This window comes from Trichechus manatus, unplaced genomic scaffold (genome assembly GCF_000243295.1).
Source record: "Trichechus manatus latirostris isolate Lorelei unplaced genomic scaffold, TriManLat1.0 scaffold00037, whole genome shotgun sequence".
NCBI classification, from domain to species: Eukaryota; Metazoa; Chordata; class Mammalia; order Sirenia; family Trichechidae; genus Trichechus; species Trichechus manatus.
The window spans coordinates 13197896-13218088 of NW_004443973.1; the positions used below are offsets into that span (position 1 = coordinate 13197896).

Here is a 20193-nt window from a genome sequence, read left to right on the forward strand (position 1 = left end):
GCCCAGAACTGAAACAGTTTCCGAGGCCAACTCTTCAGACAGGGATTGGACTGGACTGTGGGACATAAAGTGATACTCATGAGGAGTGTACCTTTTAGTTCAAGTAGATACAAGAGACTAAACGGGCAGCTTCTGTCTGGAGGTGAGATGGGAAGGCAGAGAGGGTTAGGAGCTGGTTGAATGGACATGGAGAATCGGGTGGAAAAGGAGGTGTGTGCTGTCACAGTATGGGGTGAGCAATTAGAGTCACATAACAATGTAGGTATAAATTTTTATATAGGAAAAAACTAAAAATAAATTTCCTATGCAATACCTGGAGTTATTTTGTTTGTAACTTTTCGTTTTATTTAAAAAGAGAAAACTGTATTTAATTCTGCCTCTTATAAGGATTATATTCGGCTGGAAATTAGAGTGTCTAGCTTTACAATATTTTACATCAGCAGGATTCACAGTAAAGGAGGTGGATCTGTCCTGTTTGAATATATATATTCCTTCATCTCCTGGAAGGAAAAGTGAATCGGAAACAAAATGTAGGTGTAATACTGCTTCTGTGCCTCCGTTCCATAAAGGTGGAAGAATATGTGTATCAGACTCATCTGGGAAGCTTTTGCAAAGTATAAGTACCCAGGCTCACTGCTTATAAATTCTGATGAATAATGATTCTGTAAGCCATTTACTTAGCAAACCAAAAACAGCTGTTAAATATTTTCCGTTATAAAACTGGTGTAAGTGGCTGTTGCTTTTAGAGCAAGAAGGTTGTAAGCTGATTGAAAACAAGATTGGAAGAGAAAAATGCCAGATCATTTTAAGAATGGAGACAGACTTTTAAAGTGGAAGCTAGTATAGTACTTGACCATAGTATATGCTCAGTATATACTTCTTGAATGAATAAAATTAACATGACTTTAGTTGCAGCATACTATACACAGGTAGTTTATGTGCCAACTATTTATTAAATAAAGCAAGGTTTCTTAACCTCAACATTACTGACATTTTGGACGGTATAGTTCTTTTGGAGGCAGGAGCTTTCCTTTTCAATGTAGGATGTTTAGCAGTATCTCTGCCTCTACCCATTAGATATCTGAACTCATATCCTCCCTTCACCCCTTCTGTGATAACCAGACATGTCTCCAGATATTGCCAGATGTCCTCTTGTTGTGAGGAGCAAATCTCCCCTGGTTGAGAACCACTCCGTTAATGGACAAGAGAAAGTTTTAGAATGTTACCTGTAGAGCTGGATTATAAGTTTTATATCTCTAAACATGGAAACAGAAGTTCAAGGAGGTTAATTAATTTTCCCATAGTCACACAGATTGTAAGTTAACAACATAGTCACATTTCTTATTTCAAGTGGTGTTGTCAACCACTGTGCTATATATACTCTATCCCTATAAATAAGATAGTATACAGTTTGTCTTATTAGTCAGATAAATGACCTTACTTAGTCTTCTGAAACAAAAAATTGTATTCTTTTTGAAAATATTTAGGTTTAAGATGATTTGTAGAAATCATCAAGTTTGCCAGTGTTAAAAATATCTGGGCTAATAGCATTTCACAAATGTTCACCTTGATGAATGTTGCTTTTAGACTTAATTTTAAAGTCATTTAGCACAAGTTGGCATTACTGAGAAATTTGGTTGCAATATTTTATTCTAGAGTTTAAAAAATGTTAGAGGCACATTTTCTGTCAGCAGAACACAGGAATGTTTTATTAATTTTCTTTAAGATTAATTCTTTAACTCTGAGTAATCATGACAACCAGTTGAACATTTTATAACCTAATTTTGTGCTGTATGTCACAATTTTGGTCTTTAAATCTTAATGGAACATTATATAAGGAATAACATTCTTAATTTTAGAGATTCTCTAAAGTAGAATATGTAGGAAATACATGACTTTTTATGTATGTATAGATAGTTCCTAATCCTGCCGATACATCAGAGTTACTTCTGGAGCTTGTTAAAAATAGAGTCCTTTGGTGTTTCTCCAGAGGTGGTTAGATTTGGGATGAGGACTCCAGCATGAGCTTTAAATAGAAGCTTTGTAAGTGGTTATGATGTATAGTCAACATTGAGAATCAGTGCCAATAGATATATGATAGAACAGTTTCTTTAGGAAAATAAATCACTCTTGTTATTAATGTAGTATTGCTATAGAGAAAACAGTTGGTGGTTATGATTTAAGTAAACTTTTTAGTCTTTAAGTAAACTTTTTAGTGTTCTGAATTAAAGGCAAAAGGCAGGTCGTGAAATACATTTGCAAAACAGAAAAGGAAGGATTAAAATCTAGACTCGATTATATAAAAACCAAACCAAACCCACTGCCACTGAGTCAGTTCCAATTCATAGTGACCCTGTAGGACAGAGTAGAACTGCGCCATAGGGTTTCCACGGCTGTAAATCTTTACGGAAGCGGACTGCCACATCTTTCTCCCACAGAGCGGCTGGCAGGTTCCAGCTGCCGCAGCCGAGCACTTTAACCACTGTGCCATGAAGGCTCCTCGATTATATAAAGAATGTCTAATATAGATCAGCAACAAAATTGATAAACAACTCAAAAAGTGAACAAAAGATTATTTTAAAAATTTACATTAGAAAGAGGATAAATGACTATACAAGCATAAAAAATTGCATAGCCTTACTAGCCATCAGGGAAGTATAAAGTAAAACTACAATGAAATACCACTTTTTTACCCATCAAATAGACAGATCTTAAAAGATTGGCGGGCATTCTCATGCAATGTTAGTGTAAGTATAGATAGATACAGCCTTTGAAAGTGCAATTTCGCAGTATCTGTAAAAATTTAAATGTGTATATTCTGTAACACTGCATTTACTCTTAAAAATATCTATCCCAGAGAAGTAACTGCATAAGGACCAAGAATTGAAGTTAGGGGTATGTCTACAGGAATCTATTACTCCATGATGAGTGTCACAATAGGAAAATAGTTGTGAAACCATGTTCTAAATCTTGCTGTTATAAGTATTCTTAAAAGACTATCATTTCCTGAATAAGTTGTCTTAAAATGTCTCTTTTTTCTCCCATAGCATTTGCTGTGTATGACTTTTATTCTGGTTTTATGATTTGAAAACTACTTACAAGATAATTTGAATAAATGAGAAAGTTTAACTTTTTCTGATTTTATGGTATATACTATTTAACAAATAAAGCCGTAAATCAAAAGGAAAGCCCCAGAGAGAAAGGGCCAAGAAATGGTCATGCTACATAAATTATAAGAAATTGGCAAACAGAATTACTTTTTATCAATATTGAAGACTTAGTATGTTCCTTTTAAACATATGTGAATGCAAATTAAAATGGTTCCACGTGATAGGAACTTAATACTGTGAGGACAGCAAATGTAAGGTGGTTTTTAAAAATTGCAAAGAAGTTTGTTTTAGTATTATATTTCATTAATGTGCTTATATGATTATGGAAGCTATATTTTTGTTAAAAGAGTGAAAATCCTTCTGGCTTTAAAAAAAAGTTGTAAGCTGACACACAAATTAAGTTTACCTATAAGATAGCACACAGTTTAGTTGAGCAGTTACCAGATTTCTTCTTGGCTCTCTACCATCTTTGATATTAAACTCCCTGCCATCAAGTTGATTTTGACTTATAGCAACCCTATAGGACAGAGTAGAACTGTCCCATAAGGTTTCCAAGGCTATAATCTTTTTTTTATTGTTGTGTTTTAAGTGAAAGTTTACAATTCAAGTAGTCTCTCATACAAAAATTTATGCATACATTGTTTTGTGACCCTAGTTGCTCTCCCTATACTGTGACAGCACATTCTTCCTTTCTACCCCAGATTTCCAGGGTCCATTCAACCAGCTCCTAACCCTCTCTGCCTTCTCCTCTTGCCTCCAGACAGGAGCTGCCCGTTTAGTCTCATGTGTCTACTTGAGCTCTTTACGTGCATCATTTTATGTCCCATAGTCCAGTCTATCTTTGTCTGAAGAGTTGGCCTCGGGAATGGTTTTAGTTTTGGGCTAACAGAGAGTCCAGGGGCCATGTCTTCCAGGGTCCCTCCAGTCTCAGTCAGACCATTAAGTCTGGTCTTTTTATTAGAATTTGAGTTCTGCACCCCACTTTTCTCCTGCTCCATCAGCAACTCTCTGTTGTGTTCCCTGTCAGGGTGGTCATTGGTGGTAGCCGGGCACCATGTAGTTCTTCTGGTCTCAGGCTGATGAAGTCTCTGGTTTATGTGGCCATTTCTGTCTCTTGGGCTAATACTTTCCTCGTGTCCAGGGTGTTTGTCATTCTCCTTTACTCCAGGTGGTTGGGACCAATTGATGCATCTTAGATGGCCGCTTGCAAGCTTTTAAGACCCCAGACGCCACTAACAAGGCTGTAATCTTTATGGAAGCAGACTGCCATATCTTTCCCCTGCTCTTTGATATTACATGAAATTAAATAATAAAGGTAATACAGCAAAAAATAGATTACACTCAAAATTGCTGATGTGTTGTTTTGGATTTTTTTAGAACACTAAGGAAATGTCCTTTGTTAGTAATAAAACCCATTGCCATCAAATTGATTCTGACTCATAGCATCCCTATAGGACAGAGTAGAGCTGCCCCATAGAGTTTCCAAGGAGTGGCTGGTGAATTTGGACTAACGACCTTTTGGTTAGCAGCCAAACGCTTAACCACTGCGCCACCAGGACTCCAAAAAGTTGTTGCATACATTACCTTTACACTAAATATTGAAATCAGCAGTATAACAGAGATCTTCTTTTAGGGGTCAAAGGTTCAAATGAACATTTCTAGATAATAGTTATCAATATGAAAGTTTTGACCCTCAAACAGAGACAGATTATGTGAATTTCGGGTCATGCCACCTCATAATCATCTTTGAATTTGGATGTATATTTCATGATAGGGCTTATCTAAATGTAATAGAATTCCAAAGCAGCAAGGAAATTTTCACAACAGAATTTCAGTATTCTTATTGTGCATTTTTCTAACCTATTTTTTATAGTAAAAGAGCGAAGGGAAACACTATTGCATACGTTTGATGTTCTTGTAAAGAACATCTGTTTCACATTGACTTTTTTGTAAGGCTCCAGATTTTCCTTTCCAGTTCAGTGCTGTTTTGATATGTGCTATTAAAGTAATAAAGATATTTCTCCAGCATTTTCCTGTCTTACACCTAGTTCAACGAATTTTGCCTAGAAATATGGGTAAAATTGAACATTGTTATTACCAGCTGCAGGCAGAAAGATCTGCGGTACCATTTGTTTAAATCATAGTGACCTTGAATTTGATACCTGAATAACTGTATAAAATCATTGGAATAGCCAATGAGTTGTCATTTTGAAACCAATCCTCAGCTCAATAAATCTACTATAAAAAAATCATTCTGACAAGTTTAAGATTGAATATTTTGTTAGAGATATTATTTATTCTTAGAGTAGCTTTTCTTTCTATATTAAAGTGTTTTCCCATTTAACAAAAGAAATTTAAAATACCTGTGTATTAATGTTAGTAATTTTATTAGAGATGATATCATCTAAACTTTTCTTTTTGTTGTTTGTTCAGTCAGGGCTTATTTACTCTACCTAAGGTAGAGGTGAAAAATAACATTTTAATATCCACTCCCTCCCTTTTTGTTGATGTTATAATGATATCTTTTCACATGCTCTGTTACAATTTACTATAATACATTTATGCAGATAACTTTAAATATCTCTAGTTGGAGGCTTGTAGAGGTGGTTATCCGTTTCATGGAATAATCCATATTGGTTTATCTCCCTTATTCTGTGACAGCATTAAGATTCTTGTTTTCTTATAGTTGGTCTTATTTGCACTGAAGAAAGTTTATTTTAAGATATACTAAGAAGCCACATCATTAGATATGAAAACTTCGTTTAATAACCACTGATTTAAATTCCAAATGAAATTGGAACATTAATTATGTCATAATTATCTTTTTTTTTTAAACTGTGATTTAGGTGAAAGTTTACACAGCAAATTAGTTTCTCATTAAACAGTTAACATACAAATTGTTTTGTGACATGGATTGCCAACCCTGCTATGTGTCAACACTCTCCCCTTCTCCACCCCAGGTTCCCTGTTTTCATTCGTCCAGTTTTCCTGTCCCTGCTTTCTCGTCTTTGGACTGGTGTGCACATTAGTCTCATATACATGATTGAACTGTGAAGCACATCACTCACATGTGTTATTGTTGGCCCTACAGACCTGTCAAATCTTTGGCTGAAGGGTAAACCTCAGGAGTGACTTTAGTACTGAGTTAAATGGGTATCTGGGGGCCATACCCTTGGGGTTTCTTCAGTCTCTGTCAGACCAGCAAGCCTGGTCTGTTTCTTTGTGAATTTGAATTTTGTTCAGCATTTTTCTCCTGCTCTGTCCGGGACCCTCTATTGTGATCCCTGCCAGAGTAGTTGGTGGTGGTAACTGGGGACTAATCTGGTTGTTCTGGGCTTTGTCTGGTGGGGGTTGTGGTAGTTATGGTCCATTAGTCCTTTGGCCTAATTTACTTTCCATTATGTCTTGGAGCCCTGGTGGTGCAGTGGTTAAGAGCTAGGCTGCTAACCAGTAGGTCGGCAATTTGAATCCACCAGCTGCTCCTTGGAAACCCTGTGGGACAGTTCTGCCCTGTCCTATAGGGTTGCTGTGAGCTGGAATTGACTTGACGGCAACAGGCTTTGTTTTTTTTCCCTCGTATTTTTGGTCTTCTTCAGTCTCCTTTGCTCCAGCTGAGAATAGACGAATAGATGTATCTTAGATGGCTGCTCACAGGCTTTTAAGACCGCAGTCACTACTTGCCATGGTTGGATGTAGAACATTTTCTTTATAAACTATGTTACGCCAATAGAGCTAGGTGTCCCCGGAGACCACGGTCCCCAGCCCTCAGCCCAGTAACGATTGTCTCTTGAGTCCTTTAAATTTTCTTCGTTTTTTGAACAGATTTTAAACTGCTAGAAAATACTGTGTAAATTCACAGTGATGCCTTGGAACGTTTAAATGCCAGAATAATCATACAGGTTTTGAGTATGGTTATAAATCTAGCACTTATAAAGCTGAATTGATATAAAGAGTACTAGTCTCTCCTTTCATCATTTTCTCTTAACCACTGCCACCATATGTTCGAATTCTTTGACCTTTTATAGTTACTGTATTGTTTCCATCTTCACTTTAAAACCAAATGCTATTATTTTACCTTTCATATTAATCCTTATTGTGGTCAGTTATAGTACAATAGTTGAGAAAAAATAGAGAAGAAAAGAAAAAAATGACAATATTAAAAGGAGCATTAATAAGCTTTAAAATGTTCTATATAAAATGCTTGATATGTGCAAATTTTACACCTTACGCAAACACATAGGAGACCTGGTTAATGTCCCTTGGATTTTCTCAAGGAAGTCATTGGTCATGAACAGTGGTTCTTCTAACCTTTTTAAAGCCACTGAACTCTTTCTTCAAAGAAAATCTGACATAGAATGGCATATTAAAGTAAGAGATGCTGTGTTTGCAGGGGCAGGTAGAAGTGGGATAGGATGTATCTCTGGTAGCCTGGAGCCTTAGCTCAGCCTACCCTCTTCTTCCTTCCCCTTCTTTTCCTCCTTAGTAACTTCTGAGGCACAGTCTCCTCTCCTCTAAGTCTCTGTTGTACAGTTTGAAATTCCCAGACATGATTGTGAACTTTTTCTCAGTGATGAGCCACCTTAGACATTAAATGTTTGATGAGTTTCTTTATATTATACACACACAGTGGTTTTAAATCTCCAAATAAGTCCATATACAAATGAGTGACTCAGGAGAGTTGGCAAACATTGGTTTCTTTGAGTTTGTTTTGTTTTTTGGTGTATCTAGAGTTGCTTATTTAAATTCAAAACCAAAAAACTGTTTAATGTACTTTTGCCTGAGGGTTGGTGATATAATACTTAGGGCTTAGACTGCCTCTAATGATGTAGGGTGTGTAGGGTGTCATGTAGGAAAAAAAGACTGTCATGTGATCTAGAATACAGCCTTTCAGACAGTACAGCATCTGGCATGTAAAGGGTACTACTTAATGTCAGTAAGTGTCCAATAAATTCTCTTGTCTGAATGACTATCCTTTTCATCTATCACTCCAAATATCAGTTTATACTTATGTTTTAAAACTTTATTATGTGTTATATGTTAAGTAGCTTCTGCCCTAATAGCTTACAAATAACTCTGTAGGGCTTGCAAAATAAATGACATTTCCTCTTTAGGACTCGTTCTACTATATTCTTTTCTGTATTTTCTCCTAAGAGTTGTATGGTTTTAGTTCTTATATTTAGGTCATTGATCCATTTTGAGTTAATTTTCTATGCGGTGTGATGTATGGGCCCAACTTCATTCTTCCGCGCGTGGAGATGCAGTTGTTCCAACACCATGTGTTGAAAAGACTATTCTTTCCCTGTTGAAGGGACTTGGCATCCTTGTCAAAAATCAGTTGGCCACAGATGTATGGGTTTATTTTTGGACTCTCACTGCTATTCCATTGGTCTGTACGTCTGTCCTTATGCCAGTGCCACATTGTTTTTATTACCGTATTTTTACGCAAATAACGTGCGCCTTCTATATTTGTTTGCCAGCCATGCCCTCTCCCCACGAGGTATTTTCATAAGCGCTGCTATGCCAATTTTTTTTTACATGTTGCATGGGATGTCTTTCCATTTATTTAGGTCTTTAATTTCTTTCAGCAATGTTTTATAGTTTTCAGTGTATAAGTCTTCCACTTCGCTGGTTAAATTTTTTTTATTCCTTAGGTGCTATTGTAAATGGAATTGTTTCCTTAATTTTCTTTTTTAGATTGTTCTTTGCTGATGATAAGAATGAAATTATCTTTTTTTAAAACAAAACGATCTTTTCCCTCAAAGGACTGTCTCACTTCCCCATCCTAGAAAAATTTAAATTTAAGGAAATTTTGCCTTGGAGAAGAAAGCTTTTACTAAGTAATTTACATATCTTAAAAACAAAAACACCTTAAATATCCTTTAGTATATATCCAGTGAAGTGTTCAGTGAATGTTATCCCAAATATGTTTGAAAATGTCTATAAATATTATATCTCCCCCCACCTTTTTGTAGATTGCCAGTACGTGTTAGCATTTTGATGGTTTTGAGAAGCTTTGCAGTAAAAAACCTAAGTTTATTTTATCCAGTTGAACCCTCTCCTCCATTTTAAATGTCGCCTCTCAACATATCACTGAACCAGTGTTCCTTGGTTATAGTTTAGAAAATGCTATGGAACCATTTAGAACATTACACTTTCTTTTCTAGATAGAAAATGTTGCTTTTGATATAAGTATTACAGAATTTTAGTATTTAGTGTGATTTTTCTTATTATTATTTATTCAAAAGTATCTAGTCAGGATTTAAGATGGAATTCATATGGGATCTTGCCATGCTTAAAGATTATTATAACATTAAACTTCTGAAAAATCATATTTTCTTGACCTTAAATTGTATTTTTTTTTAACAAAATCAATTTGGGAAGGATATGAATAAATTATTTCTTAAGGATCCCCTTTTGTTTTCTTTGTAGATTGAGGGTTCTTTATACAGATGTTAACTTAGAATTTTTAACTTGGTAATGTTTTTATTCCTAGGAGAATAAGTTTAAATTTGAGTTTGAAACTTTGACAATGAAACTAAACAAATAAACTACTTACACATGGATTGCTGTACCTCAGTCTGCCTCCTGAGCAGAGTAGATTGCTAGTTAGGGTAGATTTCTTTAAGATCTCTAGTTTGTGATATGAAATATCTATATATGCAATTTGTTGGGCATACTGAATTTTATTTACAAACTTAGTAAATTTTTGAAATATTTTTGTATAGTTGATTCATTCAGGTAGATCTTATAGGGCATATAGTGTGTCACACAGAAGAAAAAGAGTGTTTGGGCCTTGGAATTATGCAGAACTGTATTTGAATCCTGACTGCCACACTGACAGGGTTACTTTGAATAAGTTATTTAAAATCATTCATGTATTTATTGAGCAATAACTATATGCCAGACATAGGGGTGGAAGTAGTAGGAAGAGGACGACGATATAACTCTTGTCTTTAAAGAATTCAGAGACAGGTAACATTCAGACCAACCTCTCCGAATCTGTTATCTTGTTGGCAGAATGCAGATGAGAGAACATAAAATGCCTAAGATGGTACTTAAAGGAACAATACTTGCTGCCATCTAGATTCTGACTCATAGTGATCTTATAGGACAGAGTGGAACTGCCACATAGGGCTTCCTAGGCTGTAATCACTATCACACCTTTGTCCCCTGGAACAGCTAGTAGGTTTGAACTGCCCTTTCAGTTAGCAGCCAAGCGTTTAACCACTGCGCCACCAGGGCCCCTTAAAGGAATAATAAATGCTCAATATGAGTTAGACTATGAATTGTCGTCCATTCTATTTAATCATAGGACTCTCAGAGAGATCAAATATTTGGATTAAATCCCTTCCTTGTTTGGGAACCACATGAGATTTAAGTTCCCCGATGTGATTCATTCATTCAGTCATTTGTTCATTCAAATATTTATTGAGCTCTCCTACTAACTTCAGGAATTGTTCTGGTACCAGAAGTACTTAACAAGCTTCTAGAATTTGAGGGCCCTGTGTCATTCCCTTGTGTTTCTGCTCATGTTTTCTGCTGTTGAGCAGTTTTTTGACTAAGCACGACAACAATCTGTCTGACTCCACAAAAATTACTTGTGTTAGCCTGATGAAAACACTTGCTGTTAGTTAATAGAACAAACCTGTAATTTGAGAACAGAACCACCATCTATGACAGGGCCTGGGAACATTTTCTGTGAAGGCCAGAAAATAAATATTGTAGGCTTTATGGGCCATACGATCTCTGTTGCAACTACTCAACACTGGCATTGTAGTGTGAAAGCAACTATAGACAGTACATGTAATAATTATTGTGGCTGTGTTCCAGTAAAACTTTATGTATGCTGCTAATCCTTGGGCATAATCTACAAGTTTGCCATAACTGTTGTTGGATAATAACTGCCAGGCATTGAGATGACTGGCCATCCTTAGTAGGGATTGTGTATTTCAGGATTTTCTGCTCTCTTTTCTCATCCAAGTTTACTTTTCAAAAACTAAATATATGACTAGTAGAAAACTAATAGAAAAAATATAAGGTGATCCCCCCTGCATCCCGTTAAGAATTTGAAGGGCATCTTTTAAAGGCTAATTAATCTCAGATTTTTCATCCACCTCAAGTCAAATTCTGTAAATGTGAATTTTATGTAATATGTACAAGGTCTTCTGTACTTGGATTTTTAAAAATTTACATAATAGAAATTTTATCTTTTAAATAAATAATATGTAAATAACTAAACATTTACATCCCATCAGCACTAATGAACAAAAACAGTTTTTGGCCTTGAAAAATGAGTTTTTTGCTGATTGTAAATATTTGTATATTAAAACTGTAATTGAAAATTCTTTTCACTTGCTTTCTGTAGACACCAGAGAAGAAACAGTCGGAATCATCCAGGGGAAGAAAGAGAAAAGCAGAAAACCAGAATGAAAGTAGTCAGGGTAAGTGAAACAAAATCTTCCTTCAGAGCCCAATAGATATTTACGATTAGTTGTTCTGGATTTTAATCAATTAATATTTTATTTGTAAAATAAGTAATTTTGTGTTTTTGTGAACTCTGTAGCTATTTTGTAATTTCTGCATTAATAATAAAGTACATTCCGTTTAGGAATACACTTTACGTAAGAAATGATAATATGAAATTGGAACCTTTTTGTAGCACAGGTAGTCTGTGGTTATTGTTTTTAAGTTTTTTGACATTTCTCTTGATTTTTAAATTTGGGTCCTAGAAAGACAAGTAAGTCCAAATCTGGCAAGCATTGCCATATCACCTTTCATTTTCTCTCTTTATGTGAATTATGGTATTGAAATTGCTTCTTATTTTTGAATAAAAACTTGAGATATCACAAGTAACCAAACTATTGCCCCTTTTATTTAAAAAAGGCTATATAAAAATGATTAAGGGAAACTCTAATTAAAACATCATCTTGTTCTTTCTACATGCTTTCCTGTATACCTATATTTGTGATGTGAGCTAATAAAATTATTTTCATTAGACTGTAAAATCATATGTACTGGACAGCAAAATAGTAGTCATTTCATTTGGGCACTAATAAACTAAATATAATAAATTAGGCTCTTAAATTATGTGTAATGATGATGTTATACGTAATGTAACGTGTTGGAGCCAATTTTTAGCTTTAAAGTCTAGGGCCATGAACCCTTGGCTCACTGATTTATATATGGTACTGGAATCAAGGAATATATTTGCAGCAACTATGTTTTTGGAAGAAAGAGGCTAAGTCACTCTAGGGCCTTTTCTGTAGATGTATGATACTTTTTATCTCAATGTGTGTTGAGCTTCTTTTTGGTCTTAGTGTGATTCCCCCACATTGTGATTAGTGGACTTGGAGCTTTATTTAGTGTAAGATATTAGTTGCAGTGCTTGCCATGCATGTATAAAAATCTCACGTTAAAGCAAGCTCCCAAATAAAGAGAGGCTTCTGGGTTGGTTTATCCCAATAATTGGACTTTTTAAAACTGATGTTTCTGTTGATATCGATCATTAGATTTCTGGGATTGGTATCTGACCTGATTTCTCATCACTACATAACTAAATACCCAACCTCTATCTTTTAAGAACCCACTTTTTTCTCTGTCTCTGGTCTGCAATCCATAGAACTGTCTGATTGTCTCAGGGTCTTAGGATGACTGCCAGTTGTAATTGGACTTACTAGTTTCAGCTTTCTCACTTGTATTTGCTTTAGAGAGAAGCTGGTGTTCTGTATTTTATTTCCTAAAGAACAAGGAAGCTTCTTTCCTTCAAGTCCAGAGCAAACCTCTCCTGTCGTCTTATTGGTCAGAATTGGGTCATGTGTCCATTCCACAACCAGTTATGTACAACAGAGATGTTATTATCCTTACAAAAATCAGGCTTATCTCTGGAATAGAAAATGGTATAAAGTTCCCCTTTGGAATATGGGCTGTGTGGAAAAGGAGAGGTTATCTAAACAAAATTAGATTTCTGATAAGGAGGTGAAGGGAATTGAGAACAAAGGCTGGATAGGAATCAGCTTCCCTGGAAGTATGTGACTGTCTAGAGGAACAAAATCTAGGCTCCGTGATGGAAGGAGAATTAGGGAAATCGCTTCTTGCTGGCAACCAAAAATGACTCTGCCTTCACTAAAAAATAACGTCTCTTCAGAATCTACAGGAAAGTTGTTAAAAGCAGAAGGACGTTCCTTTGGTGTAAAACCTTTGCAGTCCTCTCTGATCTCTAAATAAATCTGTACAAAACTATTGTTCATGGTTTTGGATAGCATTTGTAGTCCCGAGTACTTACTAGGTTTCTTAAAATCCCCCTACTCTGTTCAAGAAGGAGTTTAAGGTCATTGAGCTTTAAGTATATTCTTTGTTCATCTCAGTATTGTGAACAACAAACCAGTGCCTGGCACATAGTAAACTCTCAGGAAGTACTTGTTGAATAAAATAAACGAATGGGTGAATTTAAATCAGTGTTGATATATGTATATGTTTATATTATACAAGCTTTTGACTCCATGATACAATTAGTTTCTCGATTGTAACTTAAAGAAACACTATATTCTGTATAGTCCCAGCTAAGGATGGATGAGTCCCCCCCAAAAAAATTTCTTAGTAAGTTCTTAATTCAGTATTTATAAAACTGATAAAGAGTACATTTTAAAGCAAAACGTCTAATAAAACAACAGTGTGATCTATTAATGGTTCACTTTATCACAAGGCCATGTAAGAACAATATTTAGAATCTGGTTTATTAGAAAACATCCTTTTAATTTTGGAAATGCTTTTTAGAAAATCAAAACACATTTTACAAACTAATGTTCCTATGGAAGCATGTTATTATCAGTTTGACAGAGATTATGGTTTGTGTTAACCAAAGCTTTTTTATTATTATTTATAGGTATGAATTACCATAGTTTATCAATTATGTAGTTGCTACTTGTCTTTTTTATTCAGTGACTTCTATAAAATTAATAGCCATTAAGCAGTGTGAACAATGTAGTTTTAAAGCTAGAGATCCCTTAATTTTATTTATTTATTTGATTTTCTAATAATTAGGAGATTTTTAAATTGACATGTTTCTGTTGAAGTATCATTTGATTTTTGGATTTCTGAAATTGGTACCTGACCCTCTGAGGATTCCTAATACTCTTGATTCTTATCACTGCCCAACTAAAATATCACATACCTTTTTATTTAATGGATAGTTTTTACATGTATTAGAGAAATTATTTGGCACATTTCTTCTTTGATGTAGTATATGATAGTCATGACTGACCTAAAAGCTGTAAATTTTTTTACTTTTATATTTTAGGAAAAAGTATTGGGGGACGTGGCCACAAAATTAGCGACTATTTTGAAGTAAGTTCACTGAGGAATATCTCCAGTTTGTACTTCAGTGGAATTTTGCTGTGGGCTGAAAATAATTTCTTTGACATACAAGTTTAACTTTTGATTAGCTGCTTGATGAGAGCAGAGGTTTTAGTACTAAGTGGTATCTTGTCTTCCTAGGAATGTTAAAATTTACTTTTATGTTGACATGGCACATCACAGTTTTTAAAGTATTTTCTCATATATTTCCTTATAACAACCCGTGAGATAGGCAAAGTAGGTATTGGTATTCCTGCTTTACAGATAAGGAAACTAAGGACCAGAGATGTAAAGTGGTCTACCAAAAGGCAAATTCTAAATGGAAGAGCAAAGAGTAGAACTTAAAGTCTACGAACTCCTAGTTCAGAGTTCTTTCTACTATCAGTAGGGGCTTTATCATACCACAGCACCATTTGAGCCTGTGGATGGAGATTAAATAATGATAGAGATACAAGTCTAAGGGTCTCTGAATAAAGAGTGGTAAGTTTAGATTCTTACCAAATCTGGAATGTTTCCTTATTTCTAAAGAGAAACATTTTTGGCTACCAGTTTTACTTTACAAATGATTAATATGATTACTAAAACAACAAACATGATCTACTCAATTGAAAAATATTTGTATTTACTTGAGAGTAAGAACAGAGTTGGCTGATTAGGGGAAGGGCTGAGGTACTGTTCATTCCCCCCCCCACCAATTGTTTTGTTTCCTGGGTTTACTGAATTAAGTTAAAACTGTTGCTGACCACAAGATACCTACTGCTCTTCATTTGAAGTCAGCATCAGTCACTCATTATTAATGTCATTAAGAATCTTGGTCAAAGGTGGGTTCATTTCAAGTAAACAAATGTCTCTTGAATCCCTACTTTGTGCCAGGCATTATGCTAGGCACTATAGATAAAATAAACGAGACATAGTCTTAGGTTGTTTGAGCACACTTGGAGGTCCCTATCTCTGCTGTTCCTGCCATAGTTAAGGGAATAATTTAACAAAAATGACTAAGCAGACAATAAACTACCCGGAGAGGAAAACAATAGCAACCAATAGCAGCAAATTGTTTCCATCCTTGGTACAGAAACATGAGAAATGAGAAAAAGGTAGCTGTGGAACAGAATAGGTGGCTTCTCTTCTTATGCAGCTAAGTCTTACGCTTGGTAAGAAATAATTTTATTAGATTTTGTGCTGTTAAAGGGAAGGGAGTTGGTCATTATCATTCTTTTTTATCATGCCATGAACATTAGGATATTTAACAGATCTTAAGAATGATGTTCTGTTTTAAGATAGTTGATGGTTCACTAAATATCTACATGTAAACATTTTCTAAAGTTTCTTGGGATTAGGGATCATATTGGTTCAACAAACGTGTAGAGGAACTGTGCTAAGATTTGGGGTGGAGAGAATTATAATCAGAATGTTAGAGAAATAAGAGTCTTTACATGATCTAGTCTTGTGTCCTTGTGACCGATATGCTCTAATTAGTCTTAGGACTTAGCTGTGACTGACCTTAGTTTTGCTTTTTCTGGATCCAGTCAGGTAACTACTGGATTTAATTTAAAATAAGATATATTTAAATGAATTCTTAATGCCATGTCAAAAAATAAAGCAACAGTTTAAGCCTGCCTTAATAAATAATAATGTTATCCTTTTTATTTTTCTTAGTACCAAGGTGGGAATGGCTCAAGTCCAGTAAGAGGCATACCTCCTGCAATCCGTTCTCCACAAAATTCACACTCACATTCCACTCCTTCCTTGTCTGTAAGTTTTTACCTTTCAAGTTTTCATGCTTAGTCTGTTTTAGAAGGTTATGCTTATTGAATTACTTTTATAATTTGTTTTTATTGAGAACTTTCTATATAAATTATGTTTATCTTTAAGAAAAAGCATCCTGTGAGGTCAGCTGAATCCTTTTTAATGATCTTCTGATACTATTAGAACTTTATTTCTGAAAGCGAGCTTCTTAAGTTAAATATTTCCTGAATTAATTATATCCAGGAAGTAAAGTTTTATAAAAGAATGCTGTTAAGCCCATGGGACTAAAATCTTTCCTCTTATGTCAGTCCGTATTCAGTTATTGATTTCTAATTTCTGACTTTCTCAATTAAATTTCTTAACCACTAGAATGATAGCATAATTTCTTCCTAGGAATCCTTAAGAAAAAGGTAGGCAGCCATCACTTTTGGATCATTTAGTCCAGTGTAGGAGAAGGAGCTTGCATCTAAAAATCATCTTATAGCTTTTTGGTTTGTTTCTAACATTTTAAGATATAATTCTTTTATATTGATGGTTTTGCATATTAAGTTTTATTTTTTGTTTACTTTCATTATGTGGAAGTTCACTATCTAACCAGAAGAACAGTACTAGTTTTCAGTAATTTAAAGATGAAGTAAAGATTTAAGAGAACTCAAGAGTTTTACTTACTTATTCAAATACTGTTTATTTTCCTGTGTCCCCTTCTAGTCCTCAACTATAAAACCAGGTGCCATTAAGTCAATTCTAACTCATGGTGACCCCATGTGTGTTACAGTAGAACTATGCTCCATAGGATTTTCAGTGGCTGATTTTCATAAGTAGATCACCAGGCCCTTCTTCTGAGGTTCTTCTGGGGGACTCAAACCCTGGTGTTTCGGTTGACAGCCAAGCACATTAACTGTTTACACTACCCAGGGACTCCAGTGTCTTAGTCAGTTTATACCATGGGGCACATCACCTGGCCATGTCCAAAGTAAAATATAGGACTCAACAATAACTTTATTAAATGAAGAGTTGTAGTGCTAGGATAGATACAATTTTGTAAGCTGTTGCTTTCAATGAATGTGTTTTTAAACTAGTAGCTACATAAACCATGACATTTATCAATAAATTAATATTATAATACAACTGAACATTCATTATTACCCCTGGTACTAAGAACTCTATATGGAGATCTTTTTTCATTTTACTTTTTGAACCATTTTAATCTGTTTTTAATATTTTTGTTTTAAAATAATTTCTTTGGTCATATTTTGTTTAATAATTTGAAAGGATTAAGATTTATGGTACTAGACTGTAAGCTCCTTGAGAGTAGTGAATGTATCTTTTTATATTTCACTGGGCCTTATGTAGAAGGTACTAAATGAATGCTTGTTGAATAAATAGTGATTGAAGTTTTTAAAAGTCACTTATGTTTCCAAGTCAGATATTATCTTCATGAAAACTCTTCGGAAATGTGAAGTAGTTATTGCCAAGTAGAAACCTACTTTTTTTCCCTGCTAAGGTAAACATTTTCTTTTTTAGGTTCAACCAACTAGCCCTTCTACTGCATTAGCTTTTGGGGACCACCCTATTATACAACCAAAGCAGTTATCCTTTAAAATTACTCAGGTAAATAGTAATTAAAATTCTTTCTATGACTCTAAGAAACCGGTGGTCAACTTTTTACAAAGCTAAGGTATTTGCTATTTGTTTTAGTCACAGTCATAAAGTAAAATTATAAACCAAGAAACCAAACTTACTAAACAACAAAAAAACCACAATTTGTATGGGGTGAGAAGTTGAAACACCTGGTTTACCATCAGGTTGTTCTTTGTTACACGCTGGTAAATATAGATATTCAGGCATATCAGATAAATGGAACAACCTTAGGGTGTCAATTCTATTTACTGATTCTTTTTGAACATACAATTGATGTTTTCATGAGGCTGCTACGTTTGTTATAAGTGGACATTAGAGCTGGTCATAAGTCAGTGTCTATATACATATATGCTACAAAGGTAGAAAAAAAATTTGAAAATTGAATTATTCAGATTATCTTGTACACTTAGTTTTATAAATTTTGAGTACTAAATTTTTTATATGCGTCAATTTCTGAATGACGCTTTCTAAGGCCGGAGATTATGAGAGGAGGTCCTTTTGCTTGACTGTTTCAATTCCATGATTTATTTCCATAAGACTTTTTTTATGCGGTCACATCCAGACTGTTGTGCGTGCATCAAAACTTGCTATGGATAACCTTGAGGCTAGGATTACAAGTACAAGCCTTTTAGTTAGTAAGCAGCAGCTCATGAAAGTTTGCAAAATTCAGAAATCAACTGGAGTGATGTATAGCCCAATGTAGCAGTGATACTGAATTTTAATGAGGAACATACCAATATTCTAAAAAGTTAAATAATTAACCTTTCAAGTGTTTCTTTGTAAGTTTATAATATTTATAGCAGTTCATACTTGTGAAGTCATTAAAGCTTAAAACTGCACTAAGACCTTTTGGAATACCCTTAATACACACACAAACTCACATTTTTATTTACTTATTTACCTTGCTTTTTAAAGTCAGTAAAATCTGGTTTTATGTTCGTGTGCAATGATATATGTAATAGAGATAATAAAATCGTTTTCTTTCATTTAGACTGATCTCACAATGCTGAAATTAGCAGCATTAGAAAGTAATAAAAACCAGGACCTGGAAAAGAAAGAAGGTCGTATAGATGATTTGCTCAGGGTAAGTAAGAAGTTATAGAGGGAAAAAATCTGAATAAATTGTTTTGCAACAGTACAACTTTCAGTTTTCTAAAGAGAAAGTCCTTAGAGCTTTTTTTTTTTTTTGTAGTATAAGTACATGATTGAAAATACCAACTTTAAGGTGAAAATTATTTTATTAGCTCTTTCAATGTGAATTGAGAAACGTTGAAGAAATAAAAATAAGTGTATAAAATTTATTTTTATATGATCAGTTATCATAAGACCTATCTATTTCATGTGAGTTTTAAAGTTAATTGATTTTGTTAAATGCCTGACATTTGATAACTATACAGGATGAAGTAATTGCAACAGTCTTGTGCAATTTTTCATGGAAACTTAAAAAATAGATTTAAAAGTATATTTATAATGTAAGTAAGGAATAAAGCAGCAGTTCTTGCCCTTTGCTGCTCATTAGTATCACCAAATGGAAAGAGTGGGGGCACTTTTTAAAAATACTGCCGAGCCCCACTTGGGAGGGTTCTAATTAAATTAATCTGGTATAGGGGTTGAGCATTGGTGGTTGTAAAAGCTCCCCAGATGGTTCTAATTTATGCCTGCTTTGGAAGCCATCGTATAGAAATAAAATTAAACCAACACCTGTCAACCCACTGGGCTATCCAATATGCCATTTCTGATCTCATCTCATTTACTTTCTCACATCCCTTTACCATTAACCACTATTCTGAATTTGTATTTATCATGCTTTTGTGTTTCTTTTTGGTTTTATTGCATATGTACATATTCCTAAACAATATATTGTTTCAGTTTGTTTTGGAACTTTAATTAAAACTTTATTTAAATATTCTTGTTTTCCCTGAACATTATGTATAGGATAGTCGTCCACATTGATGAATATAACTGTAGTTTGTTCACGTCACTGCTATATAGTAAGGCATTATAAGTATATACCGTACTTTATTTATCTTTTCTGTTTCTGGTGGAATTTGTTGCCAGTTTTTGCTAATACAGGCAGCTGTGCTAATAACATTCTTGTACATGTCTCCTAGGGCAAATGTGTAAGAATTTCTCTGTGGTATATGCTTTAGAGAGGCATGACCAGAATACGGGCATGCACATCTTCAACTTTACTTAGTAATACCAGTTTTTCCCCTGTGATTGGATCAGTTTACACTCCCACCAGCAGTGGGTAAAAAAGACTCCTGTTGCTCATTATCCTTGCTAACACTTGGAATAATCAGATTTTTTAAAAATGTGTTTTTCAGTCTGATGGATATAATAT

General features: G+C 34.5%; 1 protein-coding gene across 3 annotated transcripts in view; it reads left to right on the top strand.

Annotated features, from left to right (window-relative positions):
- The window catches only part of TLK1 (tousled like kinase 1), a 156628-nt gene that overhangs the window by 84721 nt on the left and 51714 nt on the right, over window positions 1-20193 (top strand). For all 3 annotated transcript variants that reach the window (XR_002823968.1, XM_004375524.1, XM_023730579.1), the window contains exons 4-8: window positions 11476-11551; window positions 14407-14453; window positions 16119-16214; window positions 17733-17819; window positions 18841-18933. Coding sequence is in view for 2 of the 3 variants with exons in the window: in XM_004375524.1 (XP_004375581.1) it covers window positions 11476-11551; window positions 14407-14453; window positions 16119-16214; window positions 17733-17819; window positions 18841-18933 (399 nt within the window). In the remaining variant the exon portion in view is untranslated. The remainder of the gene's footprint in view (window positions 1-11475; window positions 11552-14406; window positions 14454-16118; window positions 16215-17732; window positions 17820-18840; window positions 18934-20193) is intronic.